The 22,909-nt window shown below is 43.1% G+C and overlaps 1 protein-coding gene across 1 annotated transcript; it reads left to right on the top strand.

Annotated features, from left to right (window-relative positions):
* Positions 1-2,253: 2,253 nt before the first annotated feature.
* LOC309492980 (uncharacterized protein) lies at positions 2,254-7,942 on the top strand (the record flags this gene model as incomplete). The annotated part of the gene is made up of 4 exons (XM_082162008.1): positions 2,254-2,380; positions 3,874-4,069; positions 6,170-7,186; positions 7,243-7,942. 4 exons carry the CDS (start codon positions 2,254-2,256, stop codon positions 7,940-7,942), a joined length of 2,040 nt encoding a protein of 679 aa, XP_082018134.1.
* Between the last annotated feature and the right edge of the window lie 14,967 nt (positions 7,943-22,909).

Below are 22,909 nucleotides of genomic sequence, written 5' to 3' on the forward strand. Positions count from 1 at the left end.
GGACATCATCCAGTCACTCGCCGGTCTTATCCAAGAGCAACACCAACATCTGATCTGCTGGTGATCAAGGAGGAGCAAGATAACCGCTTCGAGGCGCTCCTCCGATCCCAGCATGAAGACCGCAAGCGGTTCCGGAGCTGGGTAGACCGGGAGGTTCGGGCCATCCCCTCATCAAAGGACAATACATCTCCTCTGCCGCTCAACAAGATGGGTCCTCAGGATGATCCGGAGGCATTCTTGGATTTATTCGAGAAATCGGCAGAGGATCGGGGATGGCCCACCGAGGACTGGCCAATGCGGCTTATCCCTCTGCTGTCAGGAGAAGCGGAGGTAGCCGCCCACCAACTGCCAGTCCAAAACCTCCTGGTCTACCGGGACCTCAAGCGTGCCATCCTCCGGCGGGTCGGTCGGACACCGGAACAACATCGCCAGCGGTTCAGGACCCTGACCCTGGAAGAGTCCGGCCGACCCTTCGTGATGGCACAGCAGCTCTGGGACTCCTGCCGCAAATGGTTGATGGCCGACAGTAGCGACGTCGAGGATGTGATCGATCGTGTGGTACTGGAGCAGTTCGTGGCCAGGCTGCCGAGGAAGACTGCGCAGTGGGTCCAGTGCCACCGCCCGACGTCGCTGAACCAGGCCATCCAGCTGGCGGAGGACCAGATGGTGGCGTGCCCAGGGGTCGGCGACCCCTTACCATGTGCATCTCTCTCTCTCTCTCCCCCTCCCCTCTCTCTCTCCAAACCTGTTCCCCTTCCTAGGTCCCGTGGAGGGCTCCCGCCGAAGCCAGCGCCCAGGTGGAGAACGGGTTATTTGGAGGAGCCAACAGCTGCACCCAGGGCTCCTCCCAGGGGAGGGAGTTCGACCACGGGATTCTTCACACCGCCAACTCCATCACCGCTCTCTCCACGCCAATCACTTGACCCGCTTCCTGCCGCCAGGGCGGCGGTAAAGTCTGGGCCGGCCTGTTGGCGCTGTGGGGACCCAGGACATTTTATTGACCGATGTCCGGTGATGGAGGTGGGGACATTGATCCGGGTCCCTGACGCGCCACAGGCTGCCCTCGATCAAGCTGGCCTATACCAAATACCAGTGAGTATCAAGGGGGGTACATATCAGGCTCTGGTAGATTCAGGATGTAACCAATCCTCCATCCATCAAAGCCTGATTCAACCTAGGGCATTGGATAATAGCCGCATGGTTAAGGTTCGGTGTGTGCACGGGGAAGTGGTGAATTATCCTATTTTGCCTGTGGATATCCAATTCAGGGGAGAAAAGCATAGAATAGAGGTGGCAGTTAATCCACACCTCCGGCATCCGATAATTTTGGGTACTAATTGGCCCTCATTCAACAAATTATTGGGATATTTATGTTCGGATGCCTCTTGGGAGAAAAGAGAGAAGAGTAGAATAGCGGTTGCACAGTTGGGAGAAGCTGAGCCGGAACCTCTGGAGCCTGTTTCGGGGGAACAGAGTGCTCTGGAGTGAAACATCCTCCCTGAGCATGATGATTTTCCCCTGGAACAGTCCCGGGATGCAACGCTGAAAAATGCCTTTGATCAGGTTCGTTCTATCGACGGTCAGCTTCTTCAGCCTGATCAACCGCTCTCCTATCCTTATTTTTCAATTTTAAAAGATTAGTTGTATCGGGTGACCCAAGACGCCCAGACAAAGCAAGATACAACCCAGTTACTGATACCTAGAAGCCGTCGGGAAATGCTTTTCCAGGCGGCTCATTGTAATCCAATGGCCGGGCATTTAGGACAAACGGCTACACTAAACCGTCTCATGGCCCGGTTCTTTTGGCCGGGCATTCACGAGAATGTGCGCAGGTGGTGCGCGTCTTGTCGTGAATGTCAGTTGGTGAATCCACCGGCCACCCCAAAAGCACCATTGTGCCCCCTACCATTAATGCAGGTCCCCTTCGAACGAATTGGTATGGACCTCATCGGGCCATTAGAACGGTCAGCGCGAGGACACCGCTTTGCATTAGTTCTGGTGGACTATGCAACGCGATATCCTGAAGCAGTGCCGCTCCGCACTATTTCTGCTAAAAGTGTGGCGAGCGCACTGTTTCAATTAATCTCCCGGGTGGGGATTCCGAAAGAAATCCTCACCGATCAGGGCACGGCGTTTATGTCACGTACTATTTGTGAGCTTTACGAGTTGTTGGGCATTAAATCAATTCGAACCAGTGTCTATCACCCACAGACAGACGGGCTGGTCGAACGGTTTAACCGCACATTAAAATCCATGATTCGTAAGTTCGTACATGAAGACGCCAAAAATTGGGATAAGTGGTTAGAACCCCTCTTGTTCGCTGTACGGGAGGTCCTGCAGGCCTCCACGGGGTTTTCCCCCTTCGAGCTTCTCTATGGACGTCAGCCCCGTGGGGTGTTAGATGTCCTTAGAGAGACTTGGGAGGACGGACCTTCTAATAGCAAAAATGAAATTCAATATGTCATGGACCTGAGAACAAAACTCCACACTTTGGGGCGGCTATCAATGGAGAATTTGTTACAGGCACAGGACAAACAGAGTCGGTTGTACAACAGGGGGTCTAGACTACGTCAATTTGCACTGGGAGATAAAGTGCTTGTATTACTCCCTACTTCTAGTTCAAAATTACTCGCGAAGTGGCAAGGACCCTTTGAGGTCACACGGCGAGTTGCGGATCTCAACTATGAGGTAGCTCGAACGGATAGGGGCGGAGCACATCAAATATATCACCTCAACCTGCTAAAAAAATGGTCTGAGGCAGAATCAGTGATGCTGGCGACGGTAGTGAGTGGGGAGGAGGATCTCGGTCCAGAAGTGAGTTCAAAGTCCCAATCTCTCGCTCTGGCCCCTGGAGGAGACCACCTCTCACCCTCGCAGCTCACTGATATAAAATCAATACAAGCAGATTTTGCTGATGTGTTTTCGCCCCTGCCTGGTCGAACGAATCTCATTCAGCACCATGTTGAGACTGAGCCGGGCGTGGTTGTTCGCAGCCGGCCGTATAGATTACCAGAACATAAGAAAAAATTGATTCAAAGTGAATTAGAAGCGATGCTAGAAATGGGAGTAATAGAAGAATCCAACAGTGACTGGGCGAGCCCGATAGTTTTAGTTCCTAAAACGGACGGCTCAGTACGGTTCTGTGTGGATTACAGAAAGGTGAATGCTGTGTCGAAATTCGACGCATATCCAATGCCTAGGGTTGACGAATTGCTTGATCGACTAGGTACTGCTCGTTTTTATTCGACACTGGACTTAACTAAGGGTTATTGGCAGATCCCCTTGTCTCCCATGACCAAAGAAAAAACAGCTTTCACAACGCTGTTCGGATTACACCAATTTGTTACTCTTCCGTTCGGATTGTTCGGGGCTCCGGCCACCTTTCAGCGTCTGATGGACAGAATTCTCCGGCCGCATGCTGCATATGCCGCTGATATCATCATCTATAGTGGTGATTGGCAGCGACATATGCAGCATTTGCGAGCTGTCCTGAAGACGCTGAGAAGAGCTGGGCTCACGGCCAATCCGAAAAAGTGTGCAATTGGGCGGGTGGAAGTAAGATATCTGGGTTTCCACTTGGGTCATGGACAGGTGCGTCCACAAATTGACAAGACGGCAGCAGTTGCGACTTGTCCAAGACCCAAGACCAAAAAGGAGGTTAGACAGTTCCTGGGGCTGGCAGGTTATTATAGAAGGTTTGTACCTAATTTTTCGGACACTGCCAGCCCGCTGACTGATTTAACTAAAAAGGAAGCACCAGATAGGGTCCAGTGGACGGAGCAGTGTCAGCAGGCTTTCACCCAGATAAAGGCTGCTCTGTGTGGCGGTCCGCTCTTAAATGCTCCTGACTTTTCTCTCCCCTTTATCCTACAGACAGACGCGTCGGACAGGGGGTTAGGCGCTGTCCTGTCCCAGGAGGTGGAGGGTGCGAGCGGCTGGTGCTGTACATCAGTCGCAAGCTCTCTAAGAGAGAGACGATGTACAGCACCATAGAGAAAGAGTGTCTTGGCAATCAGATGGGCTGTTCTCACCCTCCGCTATTACCTCCTGGGGCGGGAGTTCACCCTCTGTTCGGACCACGCTCTCCTGCAGTGGCTCCACCGCATGAAAGATACCAACGCGCGGATCACCCGTTGGTATCTAGCTTTACAACCTTTTAAATTTCAGGTGATCCACAGGCCGGGTGTACAGATGGCTGTAGCTGACTTTCTCTCCAGGAGGAGGGGGGGGGAGGCTGCAGACCGGATGTCTCCCCGGCCTGAGTCGGGCGGTGGGGGTATGTGGCGAGGGGGGCGTGGTTTTGTGGAGTCTGTAGCGGGAGAGAGAGGACGGAGCAGAGCGGAGCGTAAGTAGGTCAGGTGCAGATGATGAACACCTGTGTCTGATTTCAGTAATTGGCGTGGAGAGACCGGATATAAGCCGGAGCGCGACAGAGAGAGAGAGAGAGAGAGAGAGAGAGACGAGCTGGGACCTCGTTGTGTGCTGCTGGGAGCTGAGAGAATCACCAAGAGAATTCTGAGTTATTGTGTTTGTTGTTGCTGTGCATGTGCACGGTGAACGCGCTTTGTGCGCACCTTTTATTTCTAAAGAAACGTGAATAAACGAGAGTCCCAGCTCAAGCCGACCCCTGTCTTCTTCCTTCCTTACCCATATTGAACTGAACCTCATCACAATATGTTCATCCAAACAATCTCTAAATCACTAGCAATGTCATCTCTACAGTTAAAAGCCACATCTGAGCGCACATATACATAAACCCTGCCCCCCTTTCTATTCTGGTCCTTCCTAACTATACAGTAATTATTAATGGCAATTAATGGCTCTGATTGTTTTACCAGTTGTCTAATTTCCTCAATTTTAGGTGGCAGACTTCTAACATTAAGATGTGGGAAATGTAAACCTTTCTTACTAAAAGTTGATTTAAAGTCCGTGACCTTATCCTCCGGCGTCAGGTCATCCGCTAGTTGAAAACATTTGTTAGAAATTTAGAAAAGTAATCAAATGTAATCAGTTACATTAATAAAGTAATTGAAATAGTTACACTACTTATTACATTTTAAATAGGGTAACTTGTAATCTGTAACCTATTACATTTCCAAAGTAACTTTCCCAACACAGTAAACAGTTGAGAAAGAACTGAAAAATTGAGAAAGAACAACGCACAACTATAATGGATCTATGCAGCCGGTCTTAAAGTGATAGCATCCAAATTTACCTGCTGTCATTATTAATGCTAATCAAACAATAAAAAGAGAGAAAATCCACAATCCACAAAACACCACAATCTCTTCAGTGACGCTGAACTGTTTTTGACTTCAAGATCTATTGTTTGTTACAAACAATTGAGGATTCTATTGATATTTTTACACAAAAAAAAAAAAAAAAGTTACAGCAAAAAAAAAAAAAAAAAAATATATATATTTTTTTTTTTTTCATAATACTGCTGTTTACGTTAAGTTTGTTTAGTTATTTTGTGTTCACATTTGTGATCAGGTGAGATGCATCACATATACATGAGTTAAATTTTTTATGGTAGATTTTATATTTAATAAAAAATGCCCCATAGCAAAAAAAATTTAAAAAAATTTTTTTATTTGATTTTTTTATATTACACATCTGGTAAAACAAACATGTTGGAAATTATAAGAATGTGCAAATAATGTGAGCCTGCTGCACATCGCAATCCCAAATGAATGTAATAAATAAATGGAGACCCAAACTCACAGCAAATGCAGAAAAGCTGAAACTGTGTGTCAGTCCAGCCCTGAATATGTGTCACGGGGACACACAGGAAAGTAGGTAGATCCAAATGCAGTATGAAAATAGTTGTTTATTGAAGTGTAATCCATCTCGTAGTCATCCAGGCAAGGTTCAAAATCCATGATAGCGATCCAAAATACACAAGAAACAAAACAAGAAACAGGTAGAACGCAGACCAGAAGTGTAGTGACAATATATGACGACAACGTGACAAGGACTAAAACAGACTAAACAATGTAATGAGAAACAGCTGCGTGCAATGATGAGTGATGAGAACAGACAAAGGATCGTGGGAAATGCAGTTCCAGAATGAATGGTGACAGTAAGGGAGAGAGACCTCTAGTGGACACCCGGGGAAACACAAACCAGACACTGTGACATAACCCCCCCTCTACGGAGCGGCTACCAGACGCTCCACGACACGAAACAAAACCCAACAAAAGTCCAGGAGGGAGGTGGAACGGTGGAGGATCAGGGGGAGGGATGGAGGGCCAGGACCATGGAGGGGAACAGAGACAGGGGGTGCTGGCTTAGCAGGCGGGCAGGGCGAAGCAGACAGTCCATCGGGTGGCCAGAGTGGAGACTTTCCCTCAGGCGGCCAGGGCGGAGCAGACAGTTTATCAAGCAGCCAGGGCGGAGCAGATAGTCCATCGTTAGGCCAGGCCGGAGACGACCCTTCAGGCGGCCAGGGCAGAGATGACCCTTCAGGTGGCCACGGCGGAGCAGACAATCCATCTGGCGGCCAGGGCGGAGCAGACAGTCCATCTGGCGGCCAGAGCGGAGACCTTCCCTCAGGCGGCCAGGGCGGAGCAGACAGTCCATCTTGCGGCCAGGGCGGAGACCTTCCCTCAGGCGGCCAGGGCGGAGCAGACAGTCCATCTTGCGGCCAGGGCGGAGACCTTCCCTCAGGCGGCCAGGGCGGAGCAGACAGTCCATCTTGCGGCCAGGGCGGAGACTTTCCCTCAGGCGGCCAGGGTGGAGCGGACTGTTCATCAGGCGGCCATGGCGGAGACGACCCTTCGAGCGGCCATGGCGGAGCAGATGATCTATCGGGCGGCCAGGGCGGAGACTTTCCCTCAGGCGGCCAAGGCGGAGCAGACAGTCCATCGGGCGGCCACGGCGAATACGACCCTTCGGGCGGCCACGGCGGAGACGACCCCTCGGGCGGCCACGGCGGAGATGACCCCTCGGATGGCCATGGTACAGGCACCCACTCAGGAACAGGCACCGGATGCTCAGGAACAGGAACGGACACCGGCTCAGGAACAGGAACCGGCTCAGGAACAGACACAGACACCGGTTCAGGAACAGGAACAGGCACCTGCTCAGAAACAGACACCGGCTCAGGAACAGGAACAGACATCGGCTCAGGAACAGGAACAGACACCAGCTCAGGAACAGACACAGGCTCGTCGGTGGCAATCTTGTCCGGAGACACTGGCTTATGAACAGGAACAGACACCAGTTCAGGAACAGACACAGGCTCGGTGGCCATCTTGTCCGGAGACACAGGCTCGGCGGCGGCCATCTTGTCCGGAGACACCGGCTCGGCGGCGGCCATCTTGTCCGGAGACACCGGCTCGGCGGCGGCCATCTTGTCCGGAGACACCGGCTCGGCAGACGCGACCTGAACAGTCTCTGGATCGGCAGACGCGACCTGAACAGTCTCTGGATCGGCAGACGCGACCTGAACAGTCTCTGGATCGGCAGACGCGACCTGAACAGTCTCTGGAACGGCAGACGTCCTGTGTCTCCTGCACGCATGCAGTACCGCCACTGCATAAAAGAGGAAGACAGCCCTCTTGGCCGTGGCAGGACTGATGGTGCGCAGCTCCAAGACGATCTCAGGGATGACAGCGGGCTGCACGGAGACGATCTCCGGGATGACAGCGGGCTGCACGGGGACGACCTCCGGGACGACAGCGGGCTGCACGGGCACTGCCTCCGGGACAACAGCGGGCTGCACGGGGACGGCCTCCAAGACGACAGCGGGCTGCACGGGGACGACCTCCGGGACGACAGCAGGCTGCACGGGGACGGCCTCCGGGACATTAGAGAGACGGGAAGTCTTCCTCCTTCTCTTTGTCCGCGAGCGACTGGGTGCTGTTCTCTCCCCAGAATTAACCGGGAGCGCAGCACTCTCCTCCCTGATATGAGCACACAAAGCATAACAATCCTCTAAAGTCATGCGCGGCTCCTCCTCTTCAGCTCGAGGATTCTCATTCCGCTGTCTCCTCTCCCTCTTCGTGATTGTGGAAAAGTCACGAAAACTCATACTGCTGGATCTATAAGGTGACGGAGTCGTTCTGTCACGGGGACACACAGGAAAGTAGGTAGATCCAAATGCAGTATGAAAATAGTTGTTTATTGAAGTGTAATCCATCTCGTAGTCATCCAGGCAAGGTTCAAAATCCATGATAGCGATCCAAAATACACAAGAAACAAAACAAGAAACAGGTAGAACGCAGACCAGAAGTGTAGTGACAATATATGACGACTCCATGACAAGGACTAAAACAGACAGGGTATTTATACACAGAAACTAAACAATGTAATGAGAAACAGCTGCGTGCAATGATGAGTGATGAGAACAGACAAAGGATCATGGGAAATGCAGTTCCAGAATGAATGGTGACAGTAAGGGAGAGAGACCTCTAGTGGACACCCGGGGAAACACAAACCAGACTCTGTGACAATATGATGTCAGACAATTATGGCGCTTTTCCACTACACAGTACCAGCTCGCCTAGACTCGCCTTTGTTTGGTTTTCCACTGTGTAAAAGTTGTACCTGTACCCGCTTCCAGGTACTTTTTTTCGTACCACCTCCGGCGAGGTTCTAAGCGAGCTGAGGCGATACTTAAATGTGACGTGAAAACACGGCAGACTGCTGATTTGTCAGAGAGAATCGTCACTATTCACTGGGTCATCATTGCATGCGCCAGACGGAGTATCCTGAATAAAAAATAGCAAAAACAAAAACATCCAAAATCAGCATACACTCGATTTCCTCCATTGTCCTGTGTGTGTGGGTAGCGGGTGTGTGTCGCCTAGAAGATTAAGTCACGGCAGTTTCCTGCGGTGTCGCTCTGACGACCAGGTACTATTGTGGCGGTACTATCTGCAATGGAAAACGGAGCGAAAAGCGAGCCGAGGCGAGGCGAGACGAGGCGAGTTGAGCTGGTACTGGTAATGGTAATGGAAAAGCGCCATTAGACTAAACCAGCATCTCATTAACATGTTACATGGTGTCTCTTCTTCAATTCTCTTCCCTCAGCTGATGAAATGTAGTCTGTTTGCTCTCATCTTTCTGTTGGCCTATTTTCTTACTCTCTTCTGCTCCGATTATAAGATCTCGGTTTGCTCATCCTGGAGGGAATCTAATGAGTGTTGAAGTGTAATCCAGTGAGCAGCAGTAAATCTGAGCTGTTTACTGCGCACTCAGGGTAAATTACTGCTATGTAAATCTGCTCAAGTGCCGCGCGACTGGAGAATCTCTGATTGAAGCGGCTGGAAGAAACACTAAGTGGACAGAAAGCCAATACTATTAAACTGAGAGAGAGAGAGAGAGAGAGAGAGAGAAAGAGAGAGAGGCTCTCTGCCATCTTTCACTTCCTGCGCTTAGCCAGCGACAAGCCATTTATCAGAGAAACCTGGAGATGGAGACCGAGAGAGAGAAAGATAGACAGAGAGAGAGACTGTTAATGAATGCCATACTGATATGCCCCTGATCAGGGACGGACTGACAATCTGTGCGTTCTGGAAAAGTCCAGAACAGCCGTCCAACCGAGGGCCGTCGGCACAAGAAAAAGTCTAATAAAGCAATATGAACAGCCAACAGCAGGGGCACTAATACGATCACTTATATGCTACGTGTAAAAACTGAGAAAAAAAAACTGAGGAAGAAGAGTCGGCCTACTAGCCCCTGACAGAAAGTTAGTTTTATAAGGCTTACCTATACTGCACTTTTAAATTTGCTTACATTATATTTGAATAGTTAAGTTATAGTATAGCAGTGGTCTCCAACGTGTTGCCTGTGAGTTGCCCGCTAAACACATTCTATAAATAGCCCCAACTTGCCAATAGCGATCCACTGTAAATAGGGGCTCCAGACTTTGACTAAATGGTATTCATTTTGCAACCTTTTCAACTCAACTTTTCAATTTGCACTTTTGCCTCTACAAAATTACCCAACTCTCTTTGATTATACGGTGTCATTTGCGTTGCGTATGAGAAACATATGGCAAACGCGAAAAAAGCGGAACAAAACTCGTTTGATCATTATCAGCGTTATTGGCATTATCAGCTCTGCCCAAAAAACAGCGATCGCGGCCAAAGCTGATCTCGATCATGCGAACATTATTACACAGAGCTGCGCGATCCACTGAGAAGCATTTAAATTCAGCGCAGAATTCTCTATCTCTATTATAAACCCACAGATGACATTGTGATTTAAGCTTGTTAAAAGCCAGCTGAAACAGCGCTAATATTCAGCCTGGTCTCATTGTTAATAATATGTAGTATTAATACGTAATTTTCGAAGATAGAAAACGTACGTTTTATACGTTTGGATAGATGCTGAAACGTATGATATGGACGTATCTGCAACAATTAAACGTAACATTATTACGTTTTTACAGCTACAAAACGTTAGATATTTACGAATCTTTCATATCATTAAGATATCTGTATAATTTACCTTTTACCGTTTTATAGATAAATGGAAGATCCCTTAACCCTGCTCCCAAACCTAAACATAACGTTACCCATTTTATACAGAATATAAAAAGTATAAAACGTTCAGAAATGTGTAGGGAAATGGCAATTTTATTAACAATATAGCATTAAAAGATTTTTTTAGCAGCTAATCCTACTCCTAACCCTAAACCTACCCATAACAATTTCTTAAAACTACATAGGCTACAATTATGAAGAAAAACAACATACGTGTAACTTAATCACAATAATTTATTTATTGCGAAAATGTCAAAACCGGTACCAAAAGTCGTTCACATTACGATAGGGATGGCTGACACGAAACAGTCGTTCCGAAGCTTTGCGAGATCCCGAAGCGCAGACGTTTCGAAACACTGATCCGAAGCGTGATTCAAAACACCCATGTCACGTGACTAGGGATGGGACGGTATGAAAATTTCATATCACGATTATAGTGACCAAAATTATCGTGATTATCAATATTATCACGGTTTTGTTAAAACGAGATGAAAGTGTTCAAAAAGAACTGATGCTCACACTAAAAACAGTTTAATATTTGAAAATCAACAAACAACAAATAAAACAAGCAGCTCTGTGCACTTTTTTAAGCAAGATTATATTCTGTGGCATTTCCTTCCTTATAATGACCGTCGTCAATAGCAACGCATCATAACACAGCGCACATCCATGTATCGCAACGGACGTGCACGCGCTCTCTCGTTTCATTCAAATACAACTTACCGTCTTGCGTCTCCGTTCTTGGGCGATTGTTTATACGCTGTACAAAATGGATTTATAAACAGGTAAGATTTAAAACATTAATCTCAATTCAATATGTCCCCGTAATTGTGTGGTAAAAAAAAAAAAATCGGTGTAATAAGTGTACAATGATAGTCTTGTTTGAACTTGTTCGTTCGTCTTTGGCTCAAAGCCACTTGCTGCAAACTTTTCTTCGCGGAAGCTTCACGTTTATTTCAAGTGAGTGAGATAAAATATTTCAACTCAAAACAACAGTTTTTGCCCAATTATTTCCCAGACGTAGTTTTTGGTAAGTTAACTTGCTATAAACAGTGGGTGATGGTCACACAAGAGGACTCGGCAGATTTGAAGTGTTTCCCCCCTATTGTAGTCCTCGATTAAGTTTCACTCAGGACTTTGTAAAAGCCAAAATATGACCACACCTCAGATTTGGTCCTCTTAAAACGCTGAAAAATCTCCGAGCACGGTCACTGCCTTCCGCCATTCCTTCTCGAATAAAAAAAACAACATTGCGCGCTGCGCCTGCGTCAGACTGTTGCTGGCTGGACAGGATTTACAGTGAGTTATTAAAATCGCGATAATCAAACACGGTTTTAATGATAATAAAATTTTGAACGATAATACTAACCGTCAGTACATTTTATCGTGGTTTATAGTGAAACCGGTAATAGTCCCATCCCTACACGTGACTATGGCCAAACGAAGCCTTGAAGTGTTTCACTAAGTGTTTCATCAGGTGTGGTCCGCCGAATCAGCGTTTGATTGACACGGTCGGGAACAGACCACACAATCGCACATCTGTATAAAAGTGAAATCAACGCATATTGACCTCGTGGGTTTTTGTGAGAGGAGTTTGATTTTGAGATTTTTGGTGATATAGCGACATTTGATTAGTTGTAGGCTATTTAGGCTTACATTTAAATTTACACAACACATTGACTGATAGGCTAGAGACAGACAGAGTATACATATAGTGACACATTAATAGATACATAGATATAAATATATATAGACAGCTAGATTAATAGATAGATAGATAGATAGATACATATATAGATAGATTATAGATACATAAATACATAGATAGATTATATCTAGATACATATCTAGACACATAGATAGATTCATATATAGCTAGATAGATAAAATGGAGGCTCCCCAGAAGAGATGCCGTACATCTGTGGTGTGGGAGCATTTCCGTTTAGAAACACCAAATAAAGTGAGATGTGTGTATTGTGATCGGCAGCTAGCCTACTGCAACAATACATCATCCATGATGCGCCATTTGAGGAGAATTTGAAATTTGCGTATTTGCCCAGAACTCATGATCCACAAACTTACTGGAAAGAGAGAGCAGTAATCTTTCCTCATTTGTATGTCCTAGCTAAAAAATATCTTTGCATTCCAGCAACAAGTGTCCCTTGTGAGAGGATTTTTTCAAAGGCTGGAGAAATTATCTGTAAAAAAAGAAGTAGGCTAAGTCCATCCACAGCAGAGAAATTAATAATTTTATAATAAAAATCTCTAAAAAAGTGAGACATTGTGGCTTGATTTCTTTTATTAATATTCATTTTCCAGGACCAAAATAACATTATGCACAGTGAGGAGCCTATAGGTTACAAGCTTCACATATTAGAAAAATACAATAATAAAAAAACACTTTTTTTTTAATGGCTCGTCAAGGTTGTTTCAGATCAACACCTGCAAGTGACCACTAGGTGTCACCGTTGAGACGGGTGTCGGATTGATTCGAAGCCTCGAAACAATATGGTCCATTTGGTTCAACTGTTTCATTGCTTCACGAAGCCTCGATCTGCCCACCACTACATGACGATGTGTTGCAGTCACAGTCCTCTCTTTCAGTATATAATAGTTTTGAATGAGGTATAGAGCAGAATTTAAGTTATTAATCCATGAAAATGTTAATCCGGCTTCGCTCTGTGTGAAGGCGCGCGCGCTTCTCCATTTCAAATGTAGTAGTTTACCGACTGAAATACGGCATGTCGCAATCTGTGGCGAGAGCCAATGAGCGTTTGATATCACTGCCGTAAAACATGTTGTAACGCTTCTTGAGGGCGCAATTTTTGAATTTGAATTCATCATGCGGGATGACAGTTACGGACTTGCGCTGCTGTGATAGCCTGTGAAATTATGGCGGGCCGGAAGGTCCAAAAATAGGACTAATGATTTGTCGTGGGAAGTCACTATACTATAGCCCCTAGCTACTCACTTTCCCACTGATATGCCAGCAGTGGATCTGTATACGTACTCTCCTCACACAGCGAGCGACTCGCTCTCCTCAGCGAGCGACTCACTTTCCTCACACAGCGAGCGACTCAATTTCCTCAGCGAGCGACTCACCCTTCACAGCGAGCGACTCACTTTCCTCAGCGAGCGACTCACCCTCCTCACACAGCGAGCGACTCACTTTCCTCAGCGAGCGACTCACCCTCCTCACACAGCGAGCGACTCACCCTCCTCACACAGTGAGCGACTCACTTTCCTCAGCGAGCGACTCACCCTCCTCACACAGCGAGCGACTCACTTTCCTCAGCGAGCGACTCACCCTCCTCACACAGCGAGCGACTCACTTAGCGACTCACTTTCCTCAGCGAGCGACTCACTTAGCGACTCACTTTCCCACTGATATGCCAGCGGTGGATCTGTATACGTACTCTCCTCACACAGCGAGCGACTCGCTCTCCTCAGCGAGCGACTCACTTTCCTCACACAGCGAGCGACTCACTTTCCTCAGCGAGCGACTCACCCTTCACAGCGAGCGACTCACTTTCCTCAGAGAGCGACTCACCCTCCTCACACAGCGAGCGACTCACTTTCCTCAGCGAGCGACTCACCCTCCTCACACAGCGAGCGACTCACTTAGCGACTCACTTTCCTCAGCGAGCGACTCACTTAGCGACTCACTTTCCTCAGCGAGCGACTCACTTAGCGACTCACTTTCCTCAGTGAGCGACTCACTCTCCTCACACAGCGAGCGACTCACTTTCCTCAGTGAGCGACTCACTCTCCTCACACAGCGAGCGACTCACTTTCCTCAGCTGGCGACTCACTCTCCTCACACAGCGAGCGACTCACTTTCCTCAGCTGGCGACTCACTCTCCTCACACAGCGAGCGACTCACTTTCCTCACGCAGCGAGCTACATGTACATTGGCCTAATATTATAATAAAATCTCTACCCTTTCAAGTACTGTATTGGTGCAATAACTAACTACTTCAGTAAAGTGTTCAATTTTTGTGTTGTAAAAGTCATTTATTCTGAACCAATAATCTTAAATTGATTCTCATTGCATTTTTTAAAACATTTATAAAGGCAATTTCCCCCTAACTGTCATCTTTCAAGTCAAATTCTATACATTTTAAGTTACTATATTGCTTTTACCAATCAAATTGACTAGTATCAACAAAAACATTTTTTCCCACTGCAGAGAAAACAGAATCTGCATCAGAGGTGGCATTTATAAAAAGTTTAATATGCAAAACAAGCATAAAAAACGAAACATTATTCAACATGAATGCATGATGGGGCAAAAATGAAAAAATATTTTGTGTATATTATGTGTATTTTATGTTTGTTTAAGGACTGCTGCTGGCCAATAAAAAAGCCAATAAAACTTATGAATACAATTGGAGTTAAAAAACAAAAAATAATCATAAAACATAATGGGGCATTCATGTTGAATATTCTTTTGAATGGTGTCATCAAATAATAATCTGTTATAATCTGATAGAGAAAAACAACATGCAAGTAATTTATAGGCCTACAGTTAACTAATGTGATCTTTACAAAAACATAATGGTGTATGTAACTTTGAAATGTGTTTTACCTATTTTGATACCAATGTGAATCAGCAAAAATGGAAATGTCACAATGTCAAGATAATTTATAAAATCAACGAAAGCTTTACAGGTGTTTATTTTAAAGTGGTTAAACAGTGTTTTTTATGCTTGTTTTGCATATAAAACTTTTTATAAATATAAGTTTCCTCTGCAGTGGGAAAAAATTTTTTTGTTGATACTAGTCAATTTGATTGGTAAAAGCAATATAGTGACTTAAAATGTATAGAATTTGACTAAGTTGAAAGATGACAGTTAGGGGGAAATTGCCTTTATAAAAAAAAAATAAAAAAAAATGCAATGAGAATCAATTTAAGATTATTGGTTCGGAATAAATTACTTTTACAACACAAAAATGTAACACTTTACTGAAGTAGTTAGTTATTGCACCAATACAGTACTTGAAAGGATAGAGATTTTATTATAATATTAGGCCAATGTACATGACTGAGTAGCTCGCTGCGTGAGGAAAGTGAGTCGCTCGCTGTGTGAGGAGACTGAGTCGCCAGCTGAGGAAAGTGAGTCGCTCGCTGAGGAAAGTGAGTCGCTCGCTGTGTGAGGAGACTGAGTCGCCAGCTGAGGAAAGTGAGTCGCTCGCTGTGTGAGGAGGGGTCAATATCACTTTAAAGTGCCTTTGGTGTCCTCATCAGAATCGCTCAGTCATCATGAACATAATGCAAAATAATGAAATTCTGTGGTTTTATTATAAATGTCCAAACACTTACACACATACAAGTACAATGATACGTCTCTTGAAATGTGTTTTTCTGATTTTATAAAATTTTCTTTGATTGGATGTATGTGATTTTGGCATGTCCCACACGCTGCTCAGCTAACTTCAGTGAGTGTAAAAAGTGGTTAAATTACATAAAATTAAAATACTTTTTAATGTACTTATTGTCCTTAGCAAGTTATTGAATAAAACAAGTCATTTTGATTATTTATATTTTATTTTTATAATAATATTAAGCAGTTTGCATGTGTCCCTGAAATTGCTGTCCACCCTGTCATTATGGGGTAAACGCCCCTTTAAGAAACTAACTGATGTACTCAGTGCCATCCCCTCCCCCATTTGGTCTTTCTTCAGTGGAGGTTAAAACATCTGCAACACACACAGAAAGTATCTACACTTATATTTCCTAATTTTCATCATATTGTGTTTGTAGTTGCAACACGTCAAGCTTGTCCACCCTGTCATTGTGAAATATTAATTAATATAAAAACTTTTCAGAAATTCTAAATATACATTTTAAACAGTGCACAGTCAGCTTCAACAGTGAATCACTTTGCTAACTGCTGTACACCATGTGCTCATTAAATACTAACTTTAGCCAAAAAATTTTTGACATGGTTCATGACAGGGTGGACATTTGCAACTCCTGAAAATCAGCCTGAGCAAGGCCCCTCCTTCTTCTATATTGGTTAAGGGTTTCTTGAAGGTTCTGTTGTTTTTCTAATGTTCTCCCGTTCTGCTGATCTATCTACAAAGTACAAAAAACGGCAAAAAACGGAATATTAAAATGTTTTACTCTGGCCTTTGTATGTGGCAGAGAGACAGCCCTGGTAACTTACCGTCGGCGTCGTCGACGCGCGCGCGCGCGCACACACACACACACACACACACACACACACACACACACACACACACACACACACACCACCCGCTCGCTGCCAGTGCAAGCACAAAAGTAGTCCCGGCCCGCGCGTGTAGCCTGTCAGATACACCGCCGCCAATCAAATTACGGCGTTTCTTGTACTGTCGTTGTTTTGGCCGTTGGAATCGATCCAAATAGCAGCGCAAAGATCCAAATAGCAGTTCAAAGGAGCTTGCTAAATATTGGTGGGGACAAATTTGTCATCTCAAAATATTGATTGGGACTAGTACCTAGCGTCCCCCCCTAAACCTACGCCCATGCAGCTATGCCACCCAAGAAGAAGAAAGGGGACATACGAAGCTTTTTCATAAATCAGAGTGTAAGTAGGCAAAATAACTAGCCACACAAATAAACTAGCAGTAGTAGTGACTGACCAGGCTTTCAAATGCAGATTCTACTGTGGAAAATAGTATTGATTGGTGATAGTATGTGTTACCATGTTGTTACAGTTAAACCTAGCAGCAGCAATCTTTCAACTAAGGTTAAGAGTATTGTTTAGGCTGTGCAGCACTGATAGACTCATAGAAGTCACGCTATCATGATAGAATGCTACGTTAGCAAGTCACTGAATGTTAATTAGCTGACCTTAACTTAGAATCTTGCAGTCAACATAAACAGTGGATCTGAGACATTTTTAGTTTCTACATTCTATTTATGTAATGTATTTGTGAGTGAGTGTAGCCTAAGAATTTAATATTTAAGAATAGAATATATCAATAGAATTTGATATAGAATAGTAGATACAATTTTAGTATTAATGGAATACTGTAATCATGGATAATAATAATAGATAATAATAATGGATTTGTTGTGTTGAATGCATACTATGATACGTGTGTATTTTATTCATTTGTTCATTATTTAATTACATATAGAAAACTCATTCCAGGGGGAGGGGGAGGGGGATGTCCCCACCAAAGCTGAGGCCAAACCTACGCCCTTGGAGCATATATAAAGAGCTCATCAAGCCTGCAGTTAAAAAAAAACAGTAATATTATGAAATATTATTACAATTTAAAATAATGGTTCTCTTTTTTAATATACTTTAAAATGTAATTTATTTTTGTGATGCAAAGCTGAATTTTCATCAGCAAGTACTCCAGTCTTTGGTGTCTTATGATCCTTCAGAATTCATTCTAATATGATGATTTATGATCAATGTTGGAAACAGTTGTGCTGCTTAATATTTTTTTTATAACCTGAGATATTTTTTCAGGATTATTTGATGAATAAAAAGTTAAAAAGAACTGTATTTATTTAGAATAGAAATCTTTTGTAACAATATACACTACCGTTCAAAAGTTTGGGAACAATAACTATTTTTTTTAAAGAAATTAGTACTTTAATTCAACAAGGATGCGTTAAATTGATAAAAGGTGATGGTAACGATTTATATTGTTAGAAATGTTTTTATTTGGAATAAATGCTGTTTTTGTGAATAAATGCTGTTAACGTTTTACTCATCAATGAATCCTGAAAAAAGTATTCCAAAAAAATATATTAAACAGCACAACTGTTTCCATCATTGATAATAACTGAGTATCAAATCATATTAGAATGATTTCTGAAGGATCATAAGACACCAAAGACTGGAGTACTTGCTGATGAAAATTCAGCTTTGCATCACAATAATAAATTACATTTTAAAGTATATTAAAAAAGAGAACCATTATTTTAAATTGTAATAATATTTCATAATATTACTGTTTTTTTTTTTGTTTTGTTTTTTAACTGCAGGCTTGATGAGCATAAGAGACTTCTTTCAAAAACATTAAAAATAGTAATGTTTCCAAACTTTTGACTGGTACTAATATATATATATATATATATATATATATATATATAATATATATATATATATATATATATATGTTTTCCTACAAGTTTAAATGATTTGTGGACTATTATTGGTCCGAACCAATAAACTGTCCGTGAAGCACAAACGAGTAGCATAGTTTCGTTCCGCTTTCATTTTGTTTACCATTCGCTGCTGGGCAACGTTGCGGTCGCGCCAGCGCGACATATAACACAATTTGGTCACACCAGCAGGAAAAATAGTCGCAAAATGTATAGAACCCTGCCTTTAACCCGATTAACTTTTAGCCTATTAGCTAATTTTATCCAAACTCAAACTACATCTCAGTTGACAATGTGTGAATCATTTATTTTGGTTCCTTCGAGTAAAACAAGTAAAACTCAATCACATTTATAAAATAACACAAAATGTACTTACCCAAAAGCAGATTTTTTGTAATTCGTCGACTTTCTGTAATTCTGCAACACACGATGCGCCCTCAAGTCCTGCTCGCCTCGTGGTACGGTGGTTGTTCAAAAAGAAAACGCCCCAAATCGCGAGATAATACACTACATCCTATCGCGGGATTTTGCAATATCGCGAGATTTGTTACAACATCTCGGCAGCAGTTTTGACGTCAGTGTACGTCTTTTCAGAACCTCTTAAAAACTACTTGGGGCACTTAAATTAATTATTGTAGTGTTGACCAAGGTGTATGCATAATTGCTTTAGCATATTTCATAGGATTTCATAGAGGGTCATGATGGACTATAAATGCACGTGTAAAGGACGTCACCTAGTGGACGTCCACTTGCGACTGTTTTTGGCCAGGGACACGACGTACGTGCAGTCGGACCAATGTGTGCTGGGTTATTGCAGAATTAATCATGCAAGGATTAAGCATATTTTTTTTGCATATTTCAACACGGATTTCATAGAGGGTCATGATGGACTATAAACGCACGTGTAAAAGACGTCGCCAGGTGACGTCCTCTCACAACCGATACAACTAGGGTAGATATTGAACTGCACGTAGCTAAAAGTCAAAATAACAACTATACATGCAACCCCAGATAACTGTAGACATGTACAAATGTATCTGAATGCATTTTTAGGAAATGTTCTGTGTTACATATTTTTACCGATTTATGCCGTCCTACCGCGACTATTTTTGGCCAGGGACATGACGTTGCCGTCGGACCAATGTTTGCTGGGTAACATCATAAAGTATGATTTTTTTTTTTTTACTTTGAGGAATGATGAAGCTATAATTGACTCTTAGAAGCATGTAAAACAGCTCCTTGAAAAAAAATTTAATGTAATATTGTAGTTATAAACAAAGGTTTATTTTAGTTCAGATTAACATTTGAGGGCAGTAATTTCATTCATGTCAAAAAAAAACCAACGTAATGTAACTTGAAAGCATTATAGCCTACTATTCCTGCCAAACTTCCATGGTTACAGTTTGTTTTACTACAGTAAATCCATGGTGAATGTTGCTGATCTGTGGACACTGGATTGTTCATTCATGGCACATTGTTTCCACGTCAGCGCTGTTTGATCCGTTAATAACAGAGATATATGAATGCTTCTCAATAGATCTCGCAGCAATGTTATTACTTCAGTGGGGATCTCTTAGCGCCGTGTAGTAACAGTGTCGCTTGATCAAGATCGGCTCGCGCTGCACTGGTCCAAACTGATAAACGGCCCGTGAAGCACATAATAACAGCACCTGCTTTCTGGTCAGTTAGCCTACAGTACCTGCTTTTTTTGTGGAAACCAAATCTTTTGATTGTGAGAGAGCCATGTGTTAAAAGTCAGATGGCACTTAATCTACTTTATGATTTGCCCTATGTCTGAACAAAAGAAATAAAAGTTAACTATCTATACCATATTGAATTGCATAGCATCATATTTTTGCAATGCGTTGAATCGAAATCGAATCGCACCGGATCGTAATAAAAGTGAATCGTATTGCATTGCATCGGTAGCTGGCAGCTGCTTATATCAGGGTTCATACACATTTTAACCAATACTTTTCCATGACTTTTCCATAACTTTTCCATGACTTTTCGGCACATTTCCATGACTATGTATTCCTGAAAATGTCAGTCGACATTATAAGAATAAAAATATGTGTTAAAGTTTACCCTCAGAGGTTTCACAATAAAATGGATGACAATTTATGTGGTACAATCCAAAATAAAGTGCAAGATCTTTGAAGGACACAGAATAAAATACATGTACAGTCAGGGCCGCGGGAAGTGGGGGTGCTGCAGCACCCCCTGTTTTCACAGAATTGTAAATGCAACGCATATGTTTGTTCATTAAAATGTATAAATTTTTAGCATTTAGTCATTTATTTGTAATAAACACTTTAAGTGGGCTATTTAAAAATTGTTATTTATATGTTAAATTATCTTTTTAAAACATAAGCGCAGAGTGTTACGTAATATTGTGTGTGTTTGTGTTTCGAAAGAATTTGTCCGCAGCTGCTCAAAAAAAAAAAAAAAAAAAAAAAAACGTCAAAAACCCCACTGTCAGTGTTTTGTAAGGAACAGGCAAATATGTAAAATATAGCAGGAGACATTTTAATTGTTTACTAATAAAACAGTTATTTTTTATGTCAGTGTCGGCTAGACAGATGAAGTTGACGACTCGCGATCTTCGCAGCGCCAGAGAGAAATGCACATTTCATACGAATTGCATAAGCAGTGCAGTCTGTTTTCTTTCGTTTTGAATTGTTCTGCTTAAAAGTAGACATTTCAAGCTATCTATATGTCTCAGGTCTGTGAGGCAATAGGCTACCTTATAGGCCTACGCTGAGTTTCATTATGAGACGAGCTCCAGGTTCGCCAGCGCCTCCGTATCCTGATTATTTATTTTCTAATAGCCTATATTTAGGCTACTTCTTATTAAATCCAGACAATTTGTTGATGAAACATCGATTAAAATTAAGATACAATTAATACAAAACGAAATTAAATTTAAAGACAGGCTTTGTGCTTTCAGTTTGAGGTCTCTGTGAAAGTTTTAAAACATTATTTTAGTGCCACTTTAGAGCGCTCACGTCCGTAACGGAGAACTGTCTGTAAAATTTTTATTTATTTTTTTTGTGAAATAAATTTCTAAAAAAATGCGACTTAGTCCAGTGCGACTTAGGCTATAGATGTTTTTTTCTTCCCCGTGGCGCATTTTGTGACTGATATGCGACTCCGGAGCAATAAAATAAAAGGGACTCCGGAATAAAAGCAGAATCAATAAAGTCAAAAATGTGATGTGCAGTCAGGTTTGAGTGTGTGCGCGTTTTTTGAGGAGTTTTATAGTCTTGATATTGTTTCTTATTCAAAAGTGGTGACTCCCCCCCCCCAACCTAAAACCTCTTCCCGCGGCCCTGTGTACAGTGTCCTCAGTATTAAAGGATACTTTAAATATGAAACTAAAACCACCAGTAGGTGGCGGCAAGTCACTGTCTTAATAAGCGAGTTGTTGGAGTAATTTATTCAACCGATTTGTTCAAACGGCTGATTCAAACAAGTGATTGTTCATTGAATCGTTAAAATGATTCGTTCAAAACGCGGATTTCATTAAATAAATTAAAAAAAATCATCGATGTCTGTTGGACTACGGCTTCATTATGAAATTCTCGTCGGCGATATAAAGTGAAAATTGACAATATTGTGTCCAAAAAGTAACTCACAATGTTAACTTTATTGTTAATTTAACTGTTGTATAAAATAAATAGCACATTTGCAATTATGCACAGGAAAACGGCACTCTTGCTCATGTGATATTCTAATATAACAACATAATATAAATATCAGACAAAAACTCATTTGGGGACATCTATAACTGCACTGACACATCACAGTGAAAGCAAGCATGAGAAACAAACGCGATGTCAGCTCGCACTCGCAGTGCCTCGTACATAGTTAAAACAATGATTACAATATCATAGTTCATAGACAATATCGCACACACCTAGGCACATAAAGAATGAACTTACAATTGAACTGACATTTACTCGTTTTCTTCTCTCCTCTCGCGTGCTGGAGACATACGTAGGCTTTTATGCTGCGTATCCTCTTTCCGCTACGTTAAAGGGACTATGTGTAGCTTTTTAGGTATTTTATTATCTAAAATCAATATTTTTATTCATAAATATGCCCTCAATGGTGTACAAATACCTATGCCAATGATCAGACTAATCCTCGTAAACGAAGAATTTATTATCTTTATATACATGGGACGGGTAAGTCCACGGAGGCTTCAGTTCCGCCATCTTGAAAAACTATAATAGCAGAGAGGGACAAAAAGTACTAGGCCAACGCGTTTCCACAACGCGTTTTCGTTCAGAACCAGCGTCAC

Source organism: Leuciscus leuciscus (genome assembly GCF_965113295.1).
Source record: "Leuciscus leuciscus genome assembly, chromosome: 2".
Lineage (NCBI taxonomy): Eukaryota > Metazoa > Chordata > Actinopteri > Cypriniformes > Leuciscidae > Leuciscus > Leuciscus leuciscus.